The following is a 22,033-nucleotide window of genomic DNA, read 5'->3' on the forward strand; positions in this document are numbered from 1 at the left end:
TAAAGTCTGTTGGATTGAGTGTATACTGTAATGTTATCTGTAAACATAGTCTAACTTCTTCCTCCTTTTCAATTTCCACAATTATTCTTGCTTCTCTTCATTGAGAAATACTGTGATGTTAGGGTAAGCGGAGGCATCTTTATCTTCTAATCTGAAATATAATGCTTTCTCTGGTTATTGCTTGTAAATATTTCTTGTAAATATTTAAGACATGTTGATTACTACATTGTAAAAAGCCCAAAGACAGACAGGGCACCCAGCAAAACATGGCTGGGGCCTTGATCCCCAGAAAGTGTGAGAGAATGTTTGTTGCTTTGGGGACATTTGTTAACTCAGCAGCAAGTAACAAGTGCAGAAGGGACCCAGAACCCTGCACTCAATGTCAAGACCACTGGGTTACAGCACAGTGTAGCAGAACAGGTGTGCACTTGAGAATCAAAGAACAGAATTCCATTTCTAGTATATGGTATTTACCATGATTCAAGTATTATTTAACATTTTTTCACTTATAAGATGGAGCAAATACTATCTGCTGCTGGGAGATGCTGTGATCACTAAGTAAAAATTCTCAGTACTAAGCCTTTCCAGTTTCTGCTGTTGCTCTTAAAGAGAATGCTAAGATGTGACATCTCCACTGCCTGTGTCTGCTCCGGGTGTAGATGCCATGGGGAATGAAGCCTCTAAGACAGAGAGGGAACCTGGTGAGGCAGGAGCTGGAGCTGGAAGACAGGGACTGAAATGCTAGCTCTCCCCTCTTAGCGATAGGCAGGCTGTTTTCTGGTGTTTCTGTTACTTGTAAAATGGGAGGGAGGGAGAACACCTCCCTCAGTCATTTTGCAGATCACATTGGAGTGTGGGAAGGCATCCTACAATCCATAGGTACTTGATATGTTACAGAATCTTGAATGTTAAGGGGCCAACCCAAGGGCCAGCTGGACACTGACATTGCTGGCTACTCCAGGTGAGGCCCTGGGAGTCCAGCACTGGCTTCCCCAGGAGCTCGTTAGCAACTTAGAATCTGAGATGTCACCTCACTGTTGCAGAATGGCTGTCACCAAAAGGACAAAAAGCAGCAAATGCTCGCAGGGATGTGGAGAAAGGGTGACATAAGGGTAAGTTAGTGTCAGTGTTTTGGAAACAGTCTGGAAGTTCCTTAAAACTTTAAAAACAGAGCTGCAATACAATTTATAATTCCCCCACTGGGTATGATGTACCCGAAGCAAATGAAATCACTGTGTCAGAGACCCCTGCATCTCTATGTTTACGGCAGCACTATTCATGACACCCACGCCATGGAGTCAACCAAGATGCCCACTGACAGATGGACAGGATATGGAACAGGATGTGATCCAGACATAAGGAAAGATGAAACCCTGTCCTTTGGGTACCAGTGGGGAGTAGCCTGAGTGGGATGCAGAGAGGCAAAGACTAAACATTCTCAATCAGAGGTGAAACCTAAGAAGTCGGTATCGAGGTGGAAGAGGGCAGAACAGTGATTACCATTACAGGAGGCTGGAAGCATGCTGGGGAGGATGGACAGCAGGAGGCCAGAGAGTGGGTACCAAGATACAGTTAGGAAGCATAAGTGCACCAGGGACTAGGGAGACAGGAGTTAGGATTCTATCAGGCAGAGAGGACAACAGCCCCAGGAGGGGGCCTGATGAGTCACAACCACACAGGGGTCTTACAAAGTATCTGTGAGGTTTCCTCCCCAGCAGGATCAGTTCAGCCACTGGCTCAAGAACACATGGACACTGAAAGTATGCAAGCTCCTGTAGGATAGAGATTCTATTGCTTACCCGTAGGCTGAGCCCCCTTCCAAACCCAGTAAAAACCTGTAGGCAAGGAGGCCTCATGGGTAGGCTACGCAGACCCGCCTCCCGGCTGGTGGGAGCTTTGTTTCCTTGCCTTTATATATTTTACTTTCTTACCTTTATAGCTTTTCAATAAATCTGCTTGTGCCCTGTCTCCTCCACCTGTGATTTAATTCTTCATCACCATGGGATACGACCCCAGTGGTCAAAACCATAACCAATAACACTTGTGGTATGAAATTAAGCACAATGACTGCAGTTTACAGTTCAGTATTTTATACAGATCTAGACAGGAGTCTGAAGGTCCTTAACCTACAAAGAGAGGTTATGTGTTTAAAGACATGGAAATGCAAGTTATCCAGGTTTGGCAATTATACATTACACACAGCAATGTATAATAAATTACCACACTATACCCCATAAATAAGTAAAATTAAAAAGAATCTTGAATGAAAACAAAACAAAACAGACCCACTGGTGAAAAGTAGATTTGCGTTTCCTGCCCCTCCATGAAAGTGACTTCCCTCGGCCTGAAGTGGACTGCCGGTGGGTTTTGCTCTAGCACAAACAAGCTGAACCACTCATTTGAATAAATAAGCATCAATTTTATTGAATTATGAATAATTTAAGACTGGTACAATCATGAGCTTTATTCTCTATGACGTGGGGCATGATCTCCAGCAGATCATTGGCAAATCCAAAAACCTCATGACAAATGAAAATTAAATAGGGAGGAAGAAGGCGGGAGGGGCAGGAGGATGGAAACATACCGTACACAAAATACTCAATTCCTAGTTTTCTCTTTAAAAATGGCTAGAAAAAATTCATCAAAATGCAGCACTTTAATCAGTTATTTACAATTTCTATGTTACAATGAAAAAATGTACATCTTATAGAACATATTTCATAAACTGCTCCACCGGAAACAACTACATCAAAACAGCAAACCTTGCATTTCATATCCACAAAGTTGGATTATTTTTCCTTTTGAAGTAGATTTGCCACAGCCAAATTTGAATACATCAAATTTAGAAGTTTGAGGCATTAAACTAGAAAATAAAATGTCCCCAAGGTTATGACAAAGGTCTAGGCAAGTCTTGTTCCTTGGCCCCCCACCCCCATCCCCACCCTTAAATTAAAAGTTATCCCCATCTCATTTATGGCTGGCCTGTAAAATTCTTGGCAGTTTGGGAAGAAACTTTTGGCTTCCATTAGTAACTCAGCTTACATGTTGCATAGAATTTTATACACTTCAAAATCAGCCCGACAGTAGAAAAAGGCAAAATGGAAGCATTTCAGACAGAGCCCTAAATGAGTACAAAGTCACTTCGTCAAGGATGACACTAAAGTAAAAACATGACCAACACAAGAAATAGGCATATTAGACAACCCTGCTGCCCGAAACTCTAGGAAGGACATGGAGTTTTGAAACCATACGGGGGCTACACTAGGGGTCACTGTTGTCCACAAGGCAGCACCAGGGACACAGGTCATGGTTCTGAGTCTGGACCCAGTGAGAGGGAAGTCTGGGGTAGGGGGTGGTAGAGAGAAGAAAGGGTATCATTAAGGAAAATAAAGCCCCAAAGTTTCAAATAAAACATTGGCAGGTGTCTACTCGCAAGGTCAATGGGAAAACTGCCCACAAGGAGGAGGTCAGTTTCATTTCCTCCTGAATTCACAGTATGAGGGTGTAAGGTCATCGCTGGGAGGGACACTGTCTGAGAAGGACCACCCTTCGGGCTTACCAGAAGGCTCAGGGTTTGGCCCCTGGTCACAGGCTACACATATGATTTATTAAAAACGAAAACAGAACAAGACACACTCACACCCAGATGAGTCATGAAGGCTGAGCAGAACAGAGTTTGAGTTGACCGAGATGTTAAGCAGGGAGAGTGTGCAAAGTGTTCTAGTCACCAGTAAGTGGAATACAGTCCCCGGTGGCTCCTTTGAAAAAAGGGCAGGGGTGTTATTCCACGTGATACTGAGCAGTTTCGGTCAAGCTCTGATGATGAGACAAGAAGAAAATGTCAAGACACAAACCTTCAGAAATAGAAATGCAAAGAAAAAAAAAAAAAGAAGAAAACCCTGATCATTAACAAAAACACCCTCTCTGGGGCTCAATAAAGATTCTCTTTGTAAAGCAGAAACAACTCCAAGATGTGCCACGCTCAGTGAAGAGAATCCCAGTGAGCTGAAGACCCAGCCGAAAGAATCAGCAGGGTCCTCCTGCGCACGGGACAGGTGACAGAGGTCATTGTCCTGTCAGGTTGTCAGCTGGAGATGACAAGAACCTAAAAACATGGACGTTTTTTTCTTTCCTTTTTCTTTTTCCCATGGTCATGCATCCACACAAATGAGTCTCGGATGAGAAAAGTCACAGCGATTTGAGGAGTTCTCCTAATGTATAGATGACTTTTTAGCCCTGTTTGTTTGGATGGGGGAAAACAAAACAAAAACATCAGGTAGGCACCACACTCATGTGAAGGAACAGAGTCAGTACAAACCCAGTAAGGCATCGCTTTGGGAAGGGCAGCACCGAAGAGGTCAGGCGAGGCTCGGCCGGACGGAGGAGGGCAGGGCAGGGCTGGGCTGCCGGGAGGGTGGCCACCTCTCCCCTGCTGAGCTGCAGCGCGATGCTGGTCGTGAGGAAAGTGCAAGTCTTCTGCAAGGAGGTGTCCTCACCACCCACCCTGAAGCTGGGGCTGGGGTGCCTCAAGATGAGACGGAAAGGCCAGGTCCAGGGCTCACCCACCAGAGGAGGACGGGTCCCCGTACATCTGAAAGGACACAAGCTGCCTGGACTCAGCAGTAGGAGGTGAGTGTGCAGAGCGCTGGAGAGGGACAACTCAGAGCCCAAATGGAGCAGGACCAACCAAACCCAAGCTCGACTCCTGCGGCTCTTCACGTTCACCAGAGGATCAATTCTCACCCAAAGAGTGGAAGGGGAAACATCTTCAAAAATCAAAGGAGTCAGGAAGGGAGACACTCAATCTCATCTCACCCAGGTCATCTGTTCTCTGCAGCAGAACGCTGCTCGATTGACACAGTGTTTGCAGAGGAATAAAATAAAAACCAACCTGATTCGTGGAGACACGATACAGGAGACACACACGAGCCGCTCTGCATGGACAGCCACACCCTCGCTCACACTCTTACACGGTCATGCACACTCATGGATCCTCAGGGGCTGGGGGCCCGAAGTGAGGGACTGAACTAGAACAGGCAAAATACCTCCCGGGGAAGGACAGCACCATTTAAGAAACAGAAGAGCAGAATGTGTTTTTGTCTCGGGTTTCCCGGCCGGCGCTCTGCAGCGCGTGGAGGGTGACCAGAGCCAGTGTCCCGCTAGCACCAGTTCTGGGACGGGCTGAGGGGAGGTTGGGGGCAGCTGCAGCTGCGGGAGGCTCTGTGCTGCAGGGCAGCTGTCTGTGGGTGACACCAGCTCTGTTCCTGGCTCTTCTGTCCCTGGGCAGCTCCTGACAGGACGCTGTTTGGTTTCAGAGCTTCCAGTGGGTTGGTTCTCTGTCAGTGATTTTCATCTTATTTCAATGGTGATGATTCTTTCCCGAGAGAGGTATCTTCAGTGTCTTTAGGGAGGTCACAGCAACAAGGCAAAACGAGGATTAAAGTCCGACAGATGGTAGTGCAGTTCTGGCCATGGCAGGAAGCAGTCCCAGTGGCTGGAGGAGGAGCAGGGGACTTGGTGCTTCTGTGGCTCGCAGGCTGCCTGCAGCCAGGGCTGGCTCAGGAAGTCATCTCAGGGACGATGCGGAGGACGCGATGGAACGGGGTGAGGAGGGGAGTGGTGGGCGGGCCCACAGCCAGGCCTCTGTCACAGAGTGGACTCTAGGGACGAGTCCAGGATGTCGTCGTGGTGGCTGTTGCTATTGGAGTCACTGTCGTAGCTTTGGGGGCTGGAGTAGTTGGCTGCTTCCTGTAGCCGCATCAGCATGTTCATCTAGGGGCAGAGGAGAAAGGCATGAGCCGAGGTCACTTATACCAGCTCCCTAGACTCAGAAGGAGACGACAGCCTGGACTCCAGACCAGCTTCCTCCAGCGCAAAGCCTGGCTGCTCCTTTCTCTGGCTGCATGAACTTGGGCGAGAGACTTAGTATTTTGTGTCTATTCCTTTACTGGTCCATTGTAAATCACAGGAATACCTGCCCCATAATTTTATGGTGCAGACTGGGTTAAAACAGATGCATTGAAAACAAAATAGAAACATTCAAAACAAAATTGAAAACAAAATAGAAAAGTCCTTTGTAAATATTAAGTTTATTTTTTTCCCCTGGGAGGGGTACCCCTTCCACTGGGTAAAGATGCCTTCCTTAGCATCCTGGCTCCCAGAACATGGACACTGACACTGCATCTAGAGTACATACCCAGCCCTCAGTGACCAGGAAACCCCGCTGGCCTGGCTCTGACCCCAAGCCTGCCTGGAGCTGCTGCTTCTGTGGGTGGGGGTGGGGCACCAGCTCTGAGAACAGGTGTCTGGGTGAAGTCTCTAGATAGGTACTGATGCATTCAAGCCGTCAGTCCCTCATCTGCAGATGGGAGGGCAGCAGTGCGTGTCTTGCACTGATGGAGGGGAGGGACACATATGATGTGCCTTGGACCATAGGCACAGGCTGGCCTGGAACATTTGCTTCACCCAACTTGAAGGGAAGCACTGAGAGACCGAACTCTGCCGTCTTCCCTCGTCTGCATCTGACTGGCCATTGGTTTGGGAATGCAGAGGGGAATTAGAAACAACTTTTATTCTACGTGTGATTATGAACTATGTTTCTCTTTCATATAGCAAAGAAGACAGGCAGGCAGGGATGCTGTAGGCTGAGATATAGAATCCCACTGCCCTCAGACGCTATGCGGAGCTTCTGCAGAAGCTGGGTCACAGGACACGAGTGGGTGTCCACCTGCAGAGCCACAGTGAGGGAAGAGTGTGCTGTGGAGCACAACAGGCAGGCCAAGGCAGCTAGGATTTGCCAGTCACTCCTCAAACATTTTGGGGGTCCCTTAGCATTTTTGGGGGGTGCTAGATGAAAGCCAAGTCTTGTCCTCATGGAAGATTCAGGCTCCTGAGGGAGAGGATCAGGAGCTAGAGTTATGTGGTCCTGGGCAGAGAGGATGCGAGCCAGGAGAAAGGCTAAACACCTAACCTGGAAAGCGAGGGTGGCTAGACCGCCCCGCTCACTTCCCGGCGGCCTGAGTTTAGAAAAGGAATTCTGTGAAAGTCTGCGGTGAATCCCAGGTCTTCCCTGAGCTCCTTCTCAGTTTCATCAGTGATACAAACACCCAGCTAAGGAAAGACTGTCTCAGGAAGCCCACTCTTCCTTCCCGACGTCCTAAATCCTATTTTTTTATTTACATTAAGACCCCACGAGTGTGATCAAACCAAAAAGACGTTGGGACCTCGCCTCTGAGCAGTGGTTCTGTTACACACACCGCTGAGGTGTCCTTTCCACCAGAAATCCACTGTGCAGAGCCCACAAGCAGGTCACGCGTAGGGATACAGCACGAAATCCTTTAAAAATCCAGCTCCAGTTTAAATCCTCTACGGAACCCATCCCATTTTGTAGCCTGGCACACAACACAAATCACCTGCTATTATTATATTATTAATCTAGCAAATCAATTGGCCGGCAGGGACAGAACAGTAAACCACTTGTCTTTTTTAATCCTGCTGCATCTCGGATGACTATTTTCTTCATTAGGTAAGGTAAATATTACCTCTGTTGTGATTTTTTTTTGCCACTGGTGCCAAAGAAGCTCAGAGCTAGATTTCAGGTAGGATAATGTAACAGCCACTTAACTGTGGAGGTGTAGGTATATTCACAGAGCTTCAGATTGGGTAGGGCTGATTGAGTTCTACGAGTATGTGTGGCTCTTACACTGGGAGACAACAACAACACTGCTTAGAGGCGTGGCCAGCACTGGCCCAGGCGTCCATAGCCCTCAGGGTCTATGCGCTTTCCCATTAGGCCTGGGTTAATAAGGATGCTCTCCCCTGTTCAGTTTTGTGTGGGAGAGATGGGAGAACAGGAAGGTACATGGTTATGGTGGCATTTCAACTCAGAGGGCAAACACTCTTATACCAGAAAAACTTTCAGGGAGTGTCATGGCTTTGGTGAAAAACTAAAACTACAGGAGAAAATATTGGCACGCATGGTCTGAGTCTTGGGGTAGACCCAGCCTTCCAAGACAAAGCTGGGCTTAGTGACCCCAGTCTTTCTGGAGTGCCCACAACATGACCAACACACAGCGAGAGCCTGGGCACTGAGCTGCCCAGGAAATGTGGACTCACCAGCGGGTCTCCTTCAGCGTCGCTGGGGGGCACCTGTTTGCTGGTGGACCCCTCTCGTGGCAGGGCATAGCCATCGAAGCCAACGTCCTCAGGCCGCAGCTGCAGCAGTGGGGGCCACTCATGCTGCTGGGGGCTGGCTGCCCAGGGGTAGGTGTCCATCACCCACTTGGCAGGATCCTCCCAGGGTGCACGCCGTCCATACAGCTGAAAACAGGTGAGGAAAGAACAGTCAGGACGTGGACTGAGGCCTCCCATGCAGCATCAGTGTTACAGCTTTCTTTCTTTCTTTCTTTTTTTTTTTTTTTTTGGTCTTTTTCCTTTTTTATCGGTACCGGGGATCGAACTCATAACTGTCTGCTTGCAAGGCAGGCGCTTATGCCGCTGAGCTAAATCCCCAGCCCCAGTGTTGCAGCTTTCTGCAAAAACTGCACAAACTCACCATCGGCACCCTCCAGAAGCCCAACCTAAGGAAGTGACCCAGGAGGCAGACAGCATGAGGTGCAAAGGCAAAAGACCTGGGGATCAAAGCACAGGTGTACCTGACCTGGGCTTACTCTGCTCCAACTCACCGTGCAACTCTAACCCTGGACCTTTTAGGTCTCATTTGAAACACTGGTTTCTGGGAGAAAAACCATCAGATTTGAAGCAAATCAATTTCTTTTTTTTATTTTGGTACTGGGGATCGAACTCACAACCTCATGCTTGCCAGGCAGGTACTACGCTTCTGAGCTAGATCCCTGGCCCACCATGCCAATTTCTGCGGTATAAATACTCCCACCATTCCATTTTAAAGCATCATGTCACTGAGCATGGAGTTGGAAAAAGGTGCTGTGAGATTTCATGAGGCAGCTCTAGGAACCCACAGGTACACCACTCATGGAAGGAAGACCTCTCTCACAAGCTGGGTGCTAGGCAGTGAGGGGTCACAATGGCCTGCTTTGCTGAAGCCCCATCCCGGACAGTGAGCCTGACATGCAAGCCCCCAACAGCAGCATGTTCCCTTTAGGATCCATACTGTGGACAGAGGCGGGTGTGAGACACTGAGAGCATCTCCACATCACGGGACTCTCAAAACTGTCCTAATAACTAATTTGCTCTTAAAACAGTGAACTGTGCCATCAGTTGGGTTTATAAAACCATCATACTATGCCGCCAGGTGCCTTTCTTTAATTAAGACTTGAGATCTAAAGATACCATGATCTGAGTGACTATTCCTGGCAATGTTGAGAAACCCATGCATTCTCTGAAGAAGAAAAGTCTAGGTTGGATGGAAAGCACAGGTGAGGTTCCGTCTACTATGCAGCCAGGTGTGGTCCATGCACCTTACAGTTTGTGGGGTGCTGGGTACAGAGCAGCACTTTACACTGCCTTGTTAATCACCATGTGGCTTGAAGCGGGGGACCAGGCTCTGGAAAGAGAGAAACCAGAACTGGAAAGCAAGTCTGTCCACCTCCATAGTCAGTGGTATCTATGCGGATGAGGGAGGCGATGCTCTAGCACTGTGGGATCTTAAAGACACTCCTGTCACAGGGGGCCACAGGCAGGGAGACCGAAAGCTACTGAACCACACGGGCTGTGGGGGGCTCCGCGCTGCAGTCCATGTGTTCTCTCTGCTCCCCCAGGAATCCTACAGCCAGAGGCTCAGAACGCAGCAGACCACAGCCCTGAACTGACAAAACCACAGCTGAGTCATGGGCTGGATGGGGGCGAGGAAGCTGGGACCACCTAGCCTCACCCCTTTATTTAGAAGATGGGGACAGGGCCAAAAGAGCAGAGCCAGTTGTGAAAAGTTACAGCAGAAAGCTGGATCCAAACCATGAACCAGCTTCCTCAGCTGGGCCTTTATCTCCCCACCCCTGAGCAACTCCTCTCTGAACTACAGTGTACAGACGAGAGCCCCGTGACCGAGCAGACCTGAAGTGCGACCCCGTTGTCTCCAGATGTCAGCCCGGCACCTTGGCTGGCCTTGCCATTCCCCTGGGACCCACTATCCGAGCCTCCCCAGACCTGTGTCTGATTGCTGTCTGGGACACTACTGCCCTGTCCCATTTCACACGGGCCCCACTGTGTCAGTGGCTGCCTCTTCCTCAACACACCCAGAGCCTCCTATGGCCACCTTTGCCGTGCTGGGTGGCAGCCACGGTCTGTCATGACAGCTCCCGTAACCTGGGGAGAGGACGAGGCTCAGGGCTGAGAATTCAGCCTGGCAATCTAGAGGCGACTGACTGATGGTGTGAGCAGGAAGGGCGCCTGGGAAGGAACATGTGCACATAATTGTGTGTCAGAATGGAACAGAACGAGAAGCTCCCAGGTGTATTTATAGCTGAAGGAAGCTGCTTTAGGTTGGAAACGTTCAGTTTTGCAAAGTGTCTCCCTCCACAGTCTTCCCAATGGATCTGGGCTGCTTCACTTGCCAACGCTGAACCAACCTCCTTCCTGACAGCTCTTGCTTCTGTCTCCACCCTCAACTGCAGGAGGAGATACTGAAGGCTGCAGAATCCCGTGGTCACTGTTCAGTGAGTCCCCAGAGATTCCAACCCAGCAGCTCTCACACATTGGTCCCTGCATCTCTGGTCCTGGCCCTAAGTGGTATGATTGACTTGTGGGCTCCATAGAAACCAGACTGAAAACGCAATCACCTGGCCCAACTTTCAATTTACAGGTGAGGAAGCTGGGCTGGGGGACTGGAGCCTGCCAGGATCTCAGGGCAGTCTGGGAACTGACGCATGGCCCATCTCGCCCTCCTGCTGGCCCCAGTCCTGGGTACCAGTTGCTTACAGCTGCTCTGCAGACTCTAGACACTTTGATGAGTGTTTCCAGTGACAACCCCAGCGGGGAACAGGGCTGGGGACTGAGTCATAAGACAAATGTACATTAGGTACAGTGAACATCATCTGCAAGAACAGAAAATATTTTTACAAGCTCCTGCTGGCTCCTGGACATGTTCAAGGCCAGGTGATGAATGGCTGAGTAAGTACTGTGGGGGCAAAGGAAATTCCATAAAGCTCCTCGACTCTACTGCAGAACCCTGAGGATAGCAGTGCAGACAGCTGGAGACAGACACAGACAGACAGACAGACAGACAGACAGACAGACATTCACTCACTTTCCTGGGGCAGAAAAGGAACTTGGCCTCCCTACTGGATAAAGAAAAGGGAATAGGACAACAGGGGCCAAGACATGGGAAATTAAAGCCCAGGCCACTATGATCCTTTGATCTTATGGGATGCATGGGCTCCTAGAACCACATGGAGGCATCAAAGCACACATTCAGAAGGCCCTCCCCCCCCCTACCAGGAAAGACACTGGAAAGCTATCACATATCCACTGGGACACAACACCACCTGTTGGAGAGGCTGCTGGGAGCTGGTGGTGAGGCTCATTTAGGGCCCAGAAGATTTCCTATGTGATTATCCAGTCCAAACCAGCATGGGCAGTCCTGCTTCCAGCTCATGAATGAAGCAAGATCCCTTAGAAACATCAGCAAACTCTCCTACTTCTTCCAGAGACCTTATGGCACAAGAAAATAATGGCTTTTTCTGCCTCACACTGAGTTGATGAGACTCAGGTGGCGGCAGCAAGTCTGTTCCATGGCATCCACAAGTCCCTGCGCATGGTATCACTTGCCCTTGGTGGGAAAGACACTTACTGCTCTCCAGGTTATATCCCAACAGCAGCTTCCCCTTCCCATATCCAAAACCTTCCTTTAAATTCAGGTCTGAAGAAGAGTGTTGGCACGGCCAGCCACTGGCCACCTACAAGGGGCTTGCAGATGTGCACCTCAAGGCTAGAGGACAGCTAGGCGCCCTCCTGGTTCATGCCTCCTTTACATAGCAGAACCCACAAGTTCTTTCAGTGACTCTGAAGTCACTCCCCTCTCTCTGCAGAAAATATGTTTGGAATTAAGAGGACACAAGTGACAGGACTTGGAAGCAGGTGGGGGACCTGCCCCATCTGCAAATCTCCCTGCCCCTCAGGTTTCCCAGGGGTACCGGGCATATCATTGTCCTTAGGAGCCACTGATCAGAGATGGAGGAGAAACTGGACAGAGTGGCACACACCTACAGTACCTATATGGGGGCGGGGACAGGAAGATTATAAATCCAAGCCCAGCATGGGCAACTTAATGAAATCAAGTCAAAAGGTCAGGGGACAGTAGTGAAGTGGTGAGCAGCAGAGAAACAGCCTTTCAGAGATCTAGTGTCCAGATGCTGGAATATAGCAACATGAGGAAGAGAAGAAGGACGGAAGTGGGTCTCCAGGACCCAGGAATAATCTAAAACAAGAACTGAAGTCCACTGGAAGAGAGAGACTTCAACTCAAAAGAAGGTGGTGGCAAGTGGCATTTTCTCCCTGAGCCCTGACTCGCTGCATGGGAGGGGTGGCTCAAACCTGCAGATGCATGGTGACTCCTGGTGACCCCAGAGGCCTCCATGGATAAACACACCAGGGGAACAGATCAGTGATCACAGCAGACTGGTGGCTGGTGAGTTATTTGGTTTCAGATGTCTCCCAGGCTATAGAGGGTGAATGGCTGGTCATCATCTTGGACAGGGGACAATTGTGCTCAGAACTCAGAGCAGGGATGAGTTGGTTCCATCTAGTGGTTCCCAGTGTGAGGGTGATGTGGCATTGAGTTCAAGTCAGCAGCAAGTCACAGACCTGAATTTAAGCCAGCAGGAGGTATACACGGTATTGCAGGCTGAACAAGACAGGTTCCAGCATCACAGGCAGAAACCAGCCTGATCTTCAGGGGCACTGAGTGCAGGGTTGCTGGGATTAATCAGCAAGGATCTGCCTACTCTGTGTCTACCAGTGACACACCTTGGAAGTGGACATTTTCTTCTTTTTATTGGCTTTTTTCTTAATTATTTGTTCTTGATTTTATGAGTGTGAGCAATGTTTCTAGTAGTTTTGTTGTTGTGACTATTGTTTCATTCTGTTCTTGTTTTTAGTTCTTCTTTCTCTCCTGTCTTCTCCCCCAGTTTCCCAAAGTTCATAGAGTCTTCCTTTTTCTCTGGCCTTGCTTCTTTCCAATCTCTTCCTTTATGATTTCTCTGTTCTTCCCATCCAACTACCACCACTTTTAAAGTTTCTCCCCTGAGGGTAAATTCTTCATATTGAAGGCATATTTACCATATCATATTTTCCAGTCTGTCTTTAGGTTTTGTAATGTAACACAAATCTAACTCATACAGATAAAGGTGCCAAAGTAATAGTTACCAAAGTTTGTCATTTTCTAGGCTGTGTTTGATGCTACTGTTGTTGCTGACTGTACTTCTCTAGCCAAGCTGAGATAACTGTTCTGATCGGTTGCTTTTCCTGTTGTACAGAGACTGAGATTGTCCGAAGGTCATAAACAATACTATAGGCCAGTGCCAAGGAACCAGAGCTTAGGCAAAACAGGCAGCAACATCTCATCCCCCAAAAATTGAAGATATAGAGTCTTGCAATAGACTGAAAACCCAAGTTACACCTGGAAGATAACTCTGAGAAATAGTCATCTTCTAAGGGTTCCCAATACTAGCAATAAAGCGACCTGCCAAAAGCAATTTCCAAGCATCAATGCAGGAATTAAACTAAAATAACCACCTGGACTCTCTGAAGTGATAACAGTAGAAGTAACAAAGCAGATGAAGGAAGCATTAGAGAAAAATCAAATCAGAAATAATGTGTCAGATAACCAGAGATGGAAGACCAAATGAAAGGTGTGGTTAGTGACTCTAAATCAGACACAGATTAAAAAATAGAGGAGCTTAGGAAAATGATGGAAACCATGAATGCCTGCAATAAGAAAGAAATGGAATCCATGAGACAGATTCTAACAGATATTAGGAGATCAAAAATTCCACTGAAAGTATATACAGCAGAATGAGCAATGTGAATGCACAATATCAGATATAAACAACAGGATTGCAGTTCGTGATCATGAAAAGAAGCATTTTTTAAAATTAACAAGGGACCACAAAAAAAATCAATCAACAGCTGTTAGATGATGCAAAGAAGAATAACATCAAATTGATTAAAGTCAATGAAAAAGCAGGACATAACACAAATGACATAAAAACCTGTTCACAGAAGTAATGGAAGAAAACTTTCCAAGCATGAAAAAGGATCTGACATACAGGTAAGTGAACCATCTAGAACTCTAATTAATCATGATCCAAAATATCCACCCAAGGTATATAATACTCAAAATTCCAGAAATTCAATACAAGAACAGAATGTTACAGGAAAGAAACAAATCACCTATTAAAAGAAAGGCCAGTAGAACTACAGAAGACTTCTCAGCACAAACTCTTAAGGAGAGCTTGGAGTGAAATATTTTCAAGCCCCAAATGAAAACAATCTCCAGCCCAGATTGATGTATGCCACAAAACTATCTTTCAAAACTGATGAATAAATAAGACATTTCCATGACAAAGAACACCTAAAGAAATTCATGCCCCACCAACCAGCACTCCAAAATGTTCTGAAGGACATTTTAGAAAGAGGTAACAAGGATTACAACTCCATGAACCACAACAGAATGAGTCTACCAGGCAAAGAAGTAACTAAACAGGGAAAAAGGGAGGCAACAACAGGAAAACAAAGTGACAAGGGTAAGTCAATACATATCATTTGTAATCATCAGTGTATGGTCTCAATTCCGCAATCAAAAGAAATAGGGAGAATGGATCTTAAGAAGCAAGATCTAACAATATGCTGCACACAAGAAACACATTTAATTCAAAAAGAAATTCATAGACTAGAAGTCAAAGGATGGAACAAAATATTCCATGCCACAGGAACCCAGAAAAAAAATCAGGGGTAGCTATTCTATTTGCAGATAATATAGATTCCAAACCAAGACTGAATAAGAGACAAAGTTACTACATACTTGTTAAGGGAACAATCCAAGAGGAAGCAATAACAACCATAAATATGTATGTACCAAATACCAGTAAAACAGATAATAATGAAAATGCAAAATCAAATAAGTACTAATACAATTATAATGGGGAGTTCAATACCCCACTGTTACAAATAGATCAACTAGACAAAAAGTCAACAAGCAAATATTATAAATGAACCAAACTTTTGAACAAATGAACTTAGTAGATGACTACAGAATGTTTCACCCCTTAACATCAGAATACACATTCTTCTCAGCTGTACACAGGATGCTCTCCAAAACAGATCATGTGCTAGCTCATAGAACATGCTTAAGTAAGCTGAAAGGATCTGAAACTATCCCATACATATTAGCAGACCATAGTAAAATGAAATTGGAAATCTACAGTAAAAGAAACCACAGGAACTTCATAAACACATGGGAACTAAATAAAACCTTCCTAACCAATGAAATTACACAGATGACATTAAAGAAGAAATCACATAGTTTTTACAGTTAAGCGAAAATATCAGTATACACCGCAACTTATAAAATGCAACAAAAGCAGTACTTTGAGGGAAATTTATAGCAGTTAATTTCCATATCAGAAAAACAGAATGAATTCAAATGAACAACCTAACATTGAAATTCAAGCTTCTAGAAAAAGTACAAGTCAAGCGCAAAACTCAAAGAGGAAATTATAAAGATCAGGGTAGAATTAATGAAATTGAGACTAAGAAAGCGATACAAAGAATAAATGAATAGAAGTTGGTTCTTCAGAAGATTAAATAAAATTGACAAAACTTTAGTCAATCTTATAAAAGAAATTCATGCAATTAGGAATGAAAAGGGTGAAATCATAACAGATCCTGCAGAAGTTCAAAAGACTGTCAATACCTACTTTGAGAAACTGCATTTCAATAAATGGAAAACACACAGAAATGGACAGGTTTCTACACACATATGAATTACCAAAGCTGAATCAAGAAGATATAAAAATTCTAAATAAACCAGTGTAAGTCAATGAAATTAAAGATGTAATTAAAAATCAACCAACAAAGAAAAGCCCAGGTTCTATGAGAAGTTTAGAGCAGACCTCATGTCAATACTTCTCAAACTCTTTAATGAAACTGACAAGAAAGGCATACTTTCAAATTCATTCCTAGAAGCAAGCATTATCGTTATACCAAAACCAGAGAATCTAAAAAAAAAAAAAACCAAACAGAACTACTGGCCAGTCTCCCTACGTAACACAGATGCAAATATCCTCGATAAGATACCAGCAAACAAAATGCAGCAAATCATTAAGAGTGGGATTCATCCCAGGGATACAGGAATGGTTCAATATATGCAAATCAATGTAATATACCATATTAATAAGAGCCAAGGACAAAAACCATATGATCGTGTCAATAGGGGTAGAAAAAGCATTTGACAAAGCTCAACACCCATTCATGATAAATACTCTACAGAAAATTGGAATACATGGTCTTTATCTCAATCTGATAAATGCCATCTATAACAGAGTAATAGCCAACATCATACTAAATGATCAAAAACTAAAAGTTGTTACCCTAAAAGGATGTCTATCACCACTCCTGTTCATTAACAGTTCTGGAAACACTGTCCAGAAAAATTAGGCAAGAGAAAAAAAAAAAATAAAAGGAACAAGGATAGGTAAGCAAGAACGTAAATTATCATTATTCGTATTTGGTACTGCACAGAGAAGAGCTCAAAAAGTCTACCAAAACATCCTAGATTTAATAACCAAATTCAGTAACATAGCTGGATAAAAAGCCAGCACTCAAAAATCAACAGCATTCCTGTACACAAATTATAAACTCACTATGAGAGACATTAGAGAGGCAGCACCTTTCCCTGTAGCATCAAAACATGAAATATTTAGCAATCTAACAAAGGAAGTTAAGGACCTTTACATTGAAAACTATTGAAGATGATATCAGAAAGTGGAAAGATATCCCTTGTTCTTGGGTAGGAGGAACCAATATAGTGAAAATGGCCATGTATTCAAAATTGTTATACAGATGTAATGCAATCCTGATCAAAACTCTAACAGCATCTTTCACAGAATTAGAAAAAATAATCCTAGAATTCATTTGGATCCAGAAGAGACCTAGAATAGCAAAAGCAATTCTGGGCAACAAAGGCAAGGTAAGGGGCATCACAATCCTTGACTTGAAATTGAAATACAAAGCTACTGTGATAAAAAAAGCATGGTACTGGCAAAAAATAGACCAAAGAATCAATGGAACTCATTAGAAGATGCAGGAACAACTCCAAACACACTCATCAATCTTATCTTTAACAAGGGAGACAAACATGTTCACTGGAAGAAAGATAGCCTCTTAATGAAGGGGCGCTTGAGGGGCTAGGGATTTGGCTTAGTGGCTCAAGTGCTTACCTGGTAAGTGTGAGGTCATGAGTTCGATCTCCAGGACCAAAAAACAAAACAAAACAACACTTCACCTGGTAAATGGGTGCTGAAAAAACTGGGTTTCCATATGCTGAAGATTAGAACTAGATCCATATCTTTCATCACATACTAAATTAGAATCTAATAGATGAAAATCTAAATGTTAAAACAGAAACACTATGTCTCCTAGAAGACAGTATAGGAAGAACTCTTCAAGACACTGGTGTAGGCAAAGGCTTTATGAACAAAATCTCAACTGCACAGAACTATCACAAAGAATCGACAACTAGGATCTCATTAAAGACCCATCTTGTCTTGCACAGCAAGATAAACCACCAGCAGAGTGACAAGACAACTCAATGTAGGAAAAACTTGCCAACTGTTTCTCAGTCAAAGAACTAATATCTAGAATATATAGAGAACTCAAAAAATTAAAAGACCTAGTACAAAACTGGGCATCTGAAATGAATAGACACATCTCTGAAGTAAAAATGGCAAATAAATTTATAAAAAAATGTTCAACATTACTGGTCATCCAAGAAATGCAAGTTAAAACAATGCTGAGATTCTATCTTACTCCAGAAAGAATGGCTATTGTCAAGAAATTAACCAATAACAAATGCTGGTGGGGCTGTTCCTCTGTGCATGTGTGGTACCTGCTAACCACTCACCGCTGGCCCGGACAGCCCGAGAGTGTAACTGTGCCCTGGGGCAGTGCACCAGCGAGCTCTGGTTAACCCTGGAGCTGAGCAAGATATGAGGACTTTGTGTTTTCTGCTGCTGCCAAGCGGGAGAGAATTGGGGACTTACGGGTCCCAGAGCCAACTGGGAGGGCTGAGGATATAGAGCTAAGTACCTGGAGGTCAACTAGAAGGCATGAATTCGAATTCTCAGTCTTTCATGACCTTGGGTAAGCCACTCATTCCCTTTGCACCTTAACCATTGTTTCTTGAAAAGAATTAAAGGAAATAAATCAAAGTTTGAGCTCAAATCCCAAAACTACTGTGTGGTTTGCACCAAATGCGGTTCAAGTGTATTCTGCAAACTGAGACCAAGACATGGAGGGGAGGGGAGGGGAGGGGGGGGAGGGGAGGGGAGGGAAGGGAATAAAAGGTATTAAGATATGTTCTGTGCAGGTACCATCACCCCATGACAAATGCATTCATTGTGGACTGCACCTATCTACTAATAAAAGTGAAAACTAAAAAGAAAAAAACGGTAAGTACTTCACACAACTCTGGCATCAAATGCCTCATCCATATCTCATGCACTTACTATTTGGAGGCTTCCAAGTGTGATTTCATTTATTCCTCGCAGCTGCCTGTTCCAATCCCCCAGTGTTAGACTGATGACACACAGGGGAAAGGAGGCCACCTGTTCCCAGCCAGATGCCCACAGGAGGTGGGCTTGTCTCTTCCACACTGAGCAAACCAAAGGGGTGCACCACTCACCTGGAGTCCTTCTCTGACAGCTTCCAGGAGATAGGGGATGATGGAGTAGTTCCACAAGTCGGTGAACCACACTCGTGAGCCATCCACATCGATGGGGCATGATAGGAAGAGCCGGGGGCCTGGGGACCACAGGAAAAAGCGGTCAGAGCCCAGAAGGGTGTGACCAGCCTGACCAGCACTCACAGGAGGGTCCCTGCATTTTCTGCGCACTGGCAGGACCCATGGAGGAAGCTGCTGGAGGAGATCCTGAGGGCACTGATGCCCTCGCTCCCAAGAGGGAAAAGGATTCATGCAGAAGATGCGCTCTGCAGTATTAGTAACCCTGATTTTAAGAATGGACACACACTTTGTGTCCAGAGGCAAACAAGGAACACTTATATTTGATGGACTGTTCAGCTTTTAAAAAATAACTTTTTAAAACTAGGCCCCATGAGGGAATGCTCAAGAGACAAGGAGAAGAGGAAGAAAAGGACACAGGGGATGCTCGGGTGACTGCGATGACAGGAAGTAGAGGCATGTGTTTGAGGCCACAGAAGGAGGTGTACGCTGAAAAGATGTCAGGATGGGTGCGGGATCAATGATCGAGCTCTTCTAAACTCCTACCCCTCAGAAATGCTGTTTGAACTTTCTTTCTAAGCAAGGCCAGTACCAGGATTGTTTTGGACTGGGTGGGCGTTAGGCTTGGGGCTCAGCTCTGAACCAGCAGTCTCTGTGTCATCCTGGGCAGAGCAGGGCTCCTCTGCTCATCTCTGAGATCTCAGGTCCATCTCGACCTGCAATTGTCCTCCTTCCCCCGGGGACAGAGCAGTGACCCTATGACAAGCTGTCCTAGCCAGGGCTCCAGGAGCGTCACAGTCAATCTGCAGCCTCCCTTCTTCCCACCCCAGCCTCCCACCTACCAATGGTGACGTCAGAGGAGCTGTGAGCCTCCAGGAAGCGGTTGAGGTGATGCCAGACCTTGGGAATCCAGTCGATAATCTTGACCAGCTCTGCGTTGCGCACCCGCCCGCTGATCTCCGTCTCCATCAGCTTCCTCCTCAGGAACCGGCCCAGGAAACCCTTCACAGGCTCCGTGTGGTTGGCACAGAGCACCCACCTGGGGAGGTCCAGGACGAAAGGACTGCTTTTTAACAGTGACAGTGGGCTAGACAACAGCTGCCCTCAACAAACAGACTGTCTATGCTAACACCAAAGCAGGGCTCCCTGTGCGCCTCTGCCCTAAGCATCACACACGCACCAGCTCACAGCTCCTCCCAGCACCTTACAACACAGACAGCACTACCCTCATCCCACAGATACAGAGTTCCGAGGCACTGAAGAACTGTGCGGCTGGGGTCACACAGCTGGGAAACAGAAGAGCTTACATCAGAACCATGCCAGACCCTGGCTGAAGTCTGAGCTCTAACCACTGAGAGTCACTGCCTCTTGTCCCTATAGCAAGCCCTGTGCTGGGCTGTAGAATTCTAAGGGCGACTTTGACACAACCTCCAGCTTTCCTGAGCTCGTTCTTGGTTTAGTGGAGGGGCAGATAGAGAAATGAGACAGGACTAAAAGCCCCAGGTAATCAGGAGAAGCTGTCTCAGCTGTTTAGGGAAAGGGAGGCAAGGAAGGGTGCAGAGGTTGGTAGCACGCTGCAGCCCTTGTAGCCATGTGGGAAAGGTTGTGGGTTGTTTGGGCTCAGGGAGACCAGGGCTCTGCCCTGCCCACTTTAGGAGGTTTCAGGTGCAGGCAGTGGTAGCCACTGAAGGAATTCCAGCCCGAGGCTCAGTCATCACATGAGAACCTACAGTGCCCAGTTTAGCCTGCAGGGGGCAGAGCCACAACGGGACATCCTATTCTGACACTTCTCTGTCCTGACAATGATTGTAGGTGGGTGACAGTGTGCTAGGAGAGGACCATCACCACCCTTGCAGGGGAGGGATGAGTGTGGGTGACAGTTGGCAAAAAGCGTGGACAAGCCCTGGGTGACTGTGGAACCTTGAGCTCAGCTGCCTAGACCAGCTGACAGTTTTCAGATAGCAACAATGCTGGCCACTTCAGGGGTCCCAGCCTAGAAGCTGAATTCTCAACCTCATCTATAGGATCAGGCAAGGGAGCTGAGTTACTGGGGTGCAGAGCAGGGCACAGGTGCTGAGAGAGGGTGCACAGGGATTCAGAGACATTCATAAGAAAGAGCCGCCACTGCTCACGCTCATGTGGGACAGAGATGGATCACTGCAAATGTGTGGGGACAGCAAGACACCTAGGGACCCCCAAGGCAGCCTCTGTGACACTGCTCTGGCCACACCTGGAGCTTTAGCACTGCCTGGCTGCATGAGCTTACACCAGTCACTGAATTCCCTGGATGGGGCAACACCTACCTGAAGTTATGATGAAGCTGCAGGTTGGGGGTAGAAGAGGTAGCCTGGTTCATTGTGCCAATGATGTAAGGGCTGTGGGGGACACAGGGTGAGAAGGGTGGGAGTCAGAGGCCACCTGGAGAACAAGGCAGTCACTGCAGCAGCCAACATCTATGTGTCTGGGCAGATGGACCCAAGGCCACCCCTCCCCATTCAGCCCCTGTGTATCACTGCATTACTATGCTGGCCCAGGCCACCTGTATGCTCGGCTACCTCTGGGACAGTCACACGCTTCTCTGGGGGCCCTGAGTTCTGCAAGTGGCCATTACCATTTGTGGTACTTGCAGTTGAGCAGCCCGTTGAAGATCTCGCCCAGGGAGCTGACATGATGCAGGTTGTCCAGGATGATGACAAGGGGCATGTCTACCGAGTCGTTCTCGCTGTTGCACTGGTCGGCAAGGTTGGACAGATACTGGCGCAGTTCCTACGGAGGCCGGAAGGGCCAGGGACAACAAGTGGGTGAGTGGATTCCCAGGGGACACACATGCTCAGGGTGTTCACACACCTTCATTTAAAGTGCTGTGCATAGGGCACAACCTGCACACCCGCCTGCTATAGGGCAGTGGCTTGGTGCTCAGGGGAGGCTGGGCAGGCAGGGTATGAGGCCCACATCTGCACAGGTAAGGACATGAGTCAGATCTAGTACTAACTAGATAACAGCTGCACAGGTATATTTTAAAATCCCTATTGTGACACTTCTCTAGTAATGTAACTGCTTGATATTTCTTATTATACCAATCTGCCTAGTGATGGGTGCCTC

General features: G+C 46.7%; 1 protein-coding gene across 9 annotated transcripts in view; it reads right to left on the reverse strand.

Annotated features, from left to right (window-relative positions):
* Positions 1 to 2,398: 2,398 nt before the first annotated feature.
* The window catches only part of Nav2 (neuron navigator 2), a 669,303-nt gene continuing 649,668 nt past the window's right edge, over positions 2,399 to 22,033 (reverse strand). For all 9 annotated transcript variants that reach the window (XM_063256804.1, XM_063256802.1, XM_063256807.1 and 6 more), the window contains 6 exons: positions 21,543 to 21,697; positions 21,235 to 21,306; positions 19,774 to 19,970; positions 18,875 to 18,993; positions 8,116 to 8,319; positions 2,399 to 5,772 (listed from right to left, as the gene is read on the reverse strand). In XM_063256804.1, the coding sequence (XP_063112874.1) occupies positions 5,647 to 5,772; positions 8,116 to 8,319; positions 18,875 to 18,993; positions 19,774 to 19,970; positions 21,235 to 21,306; positions 21,543 to 21,697 (873 nt within the window). In that variant the 3' untranslated portion in view covers positions 2,399 to 5,646. The remainder of the gene's footprint in view (positions 5,773 to 8,115; positions 8,320 to 18,874; positions 18,994 to 19,773; positions 19,971 to 21,234; positions 21,307 to 21,542; positions 21,698 to 22,033) is intronic.

This window comes from Cavia porcellus, unplaced genomic scaffold (assembly GCF_034190915.1).
Source record: "Cavia porcellus strain 051 isolate PalLab524CR breed Dunkin Hartley unplaced genomic scaffold, mCavPor4.1 scaffold_9, whole genome shotgun sequence".
Lineage (NCBI taxonomy): Eukaryota > Metazoa > Chordata > Mammalia > Rodentia > Caviidae > Cavia > Cavia porcellus.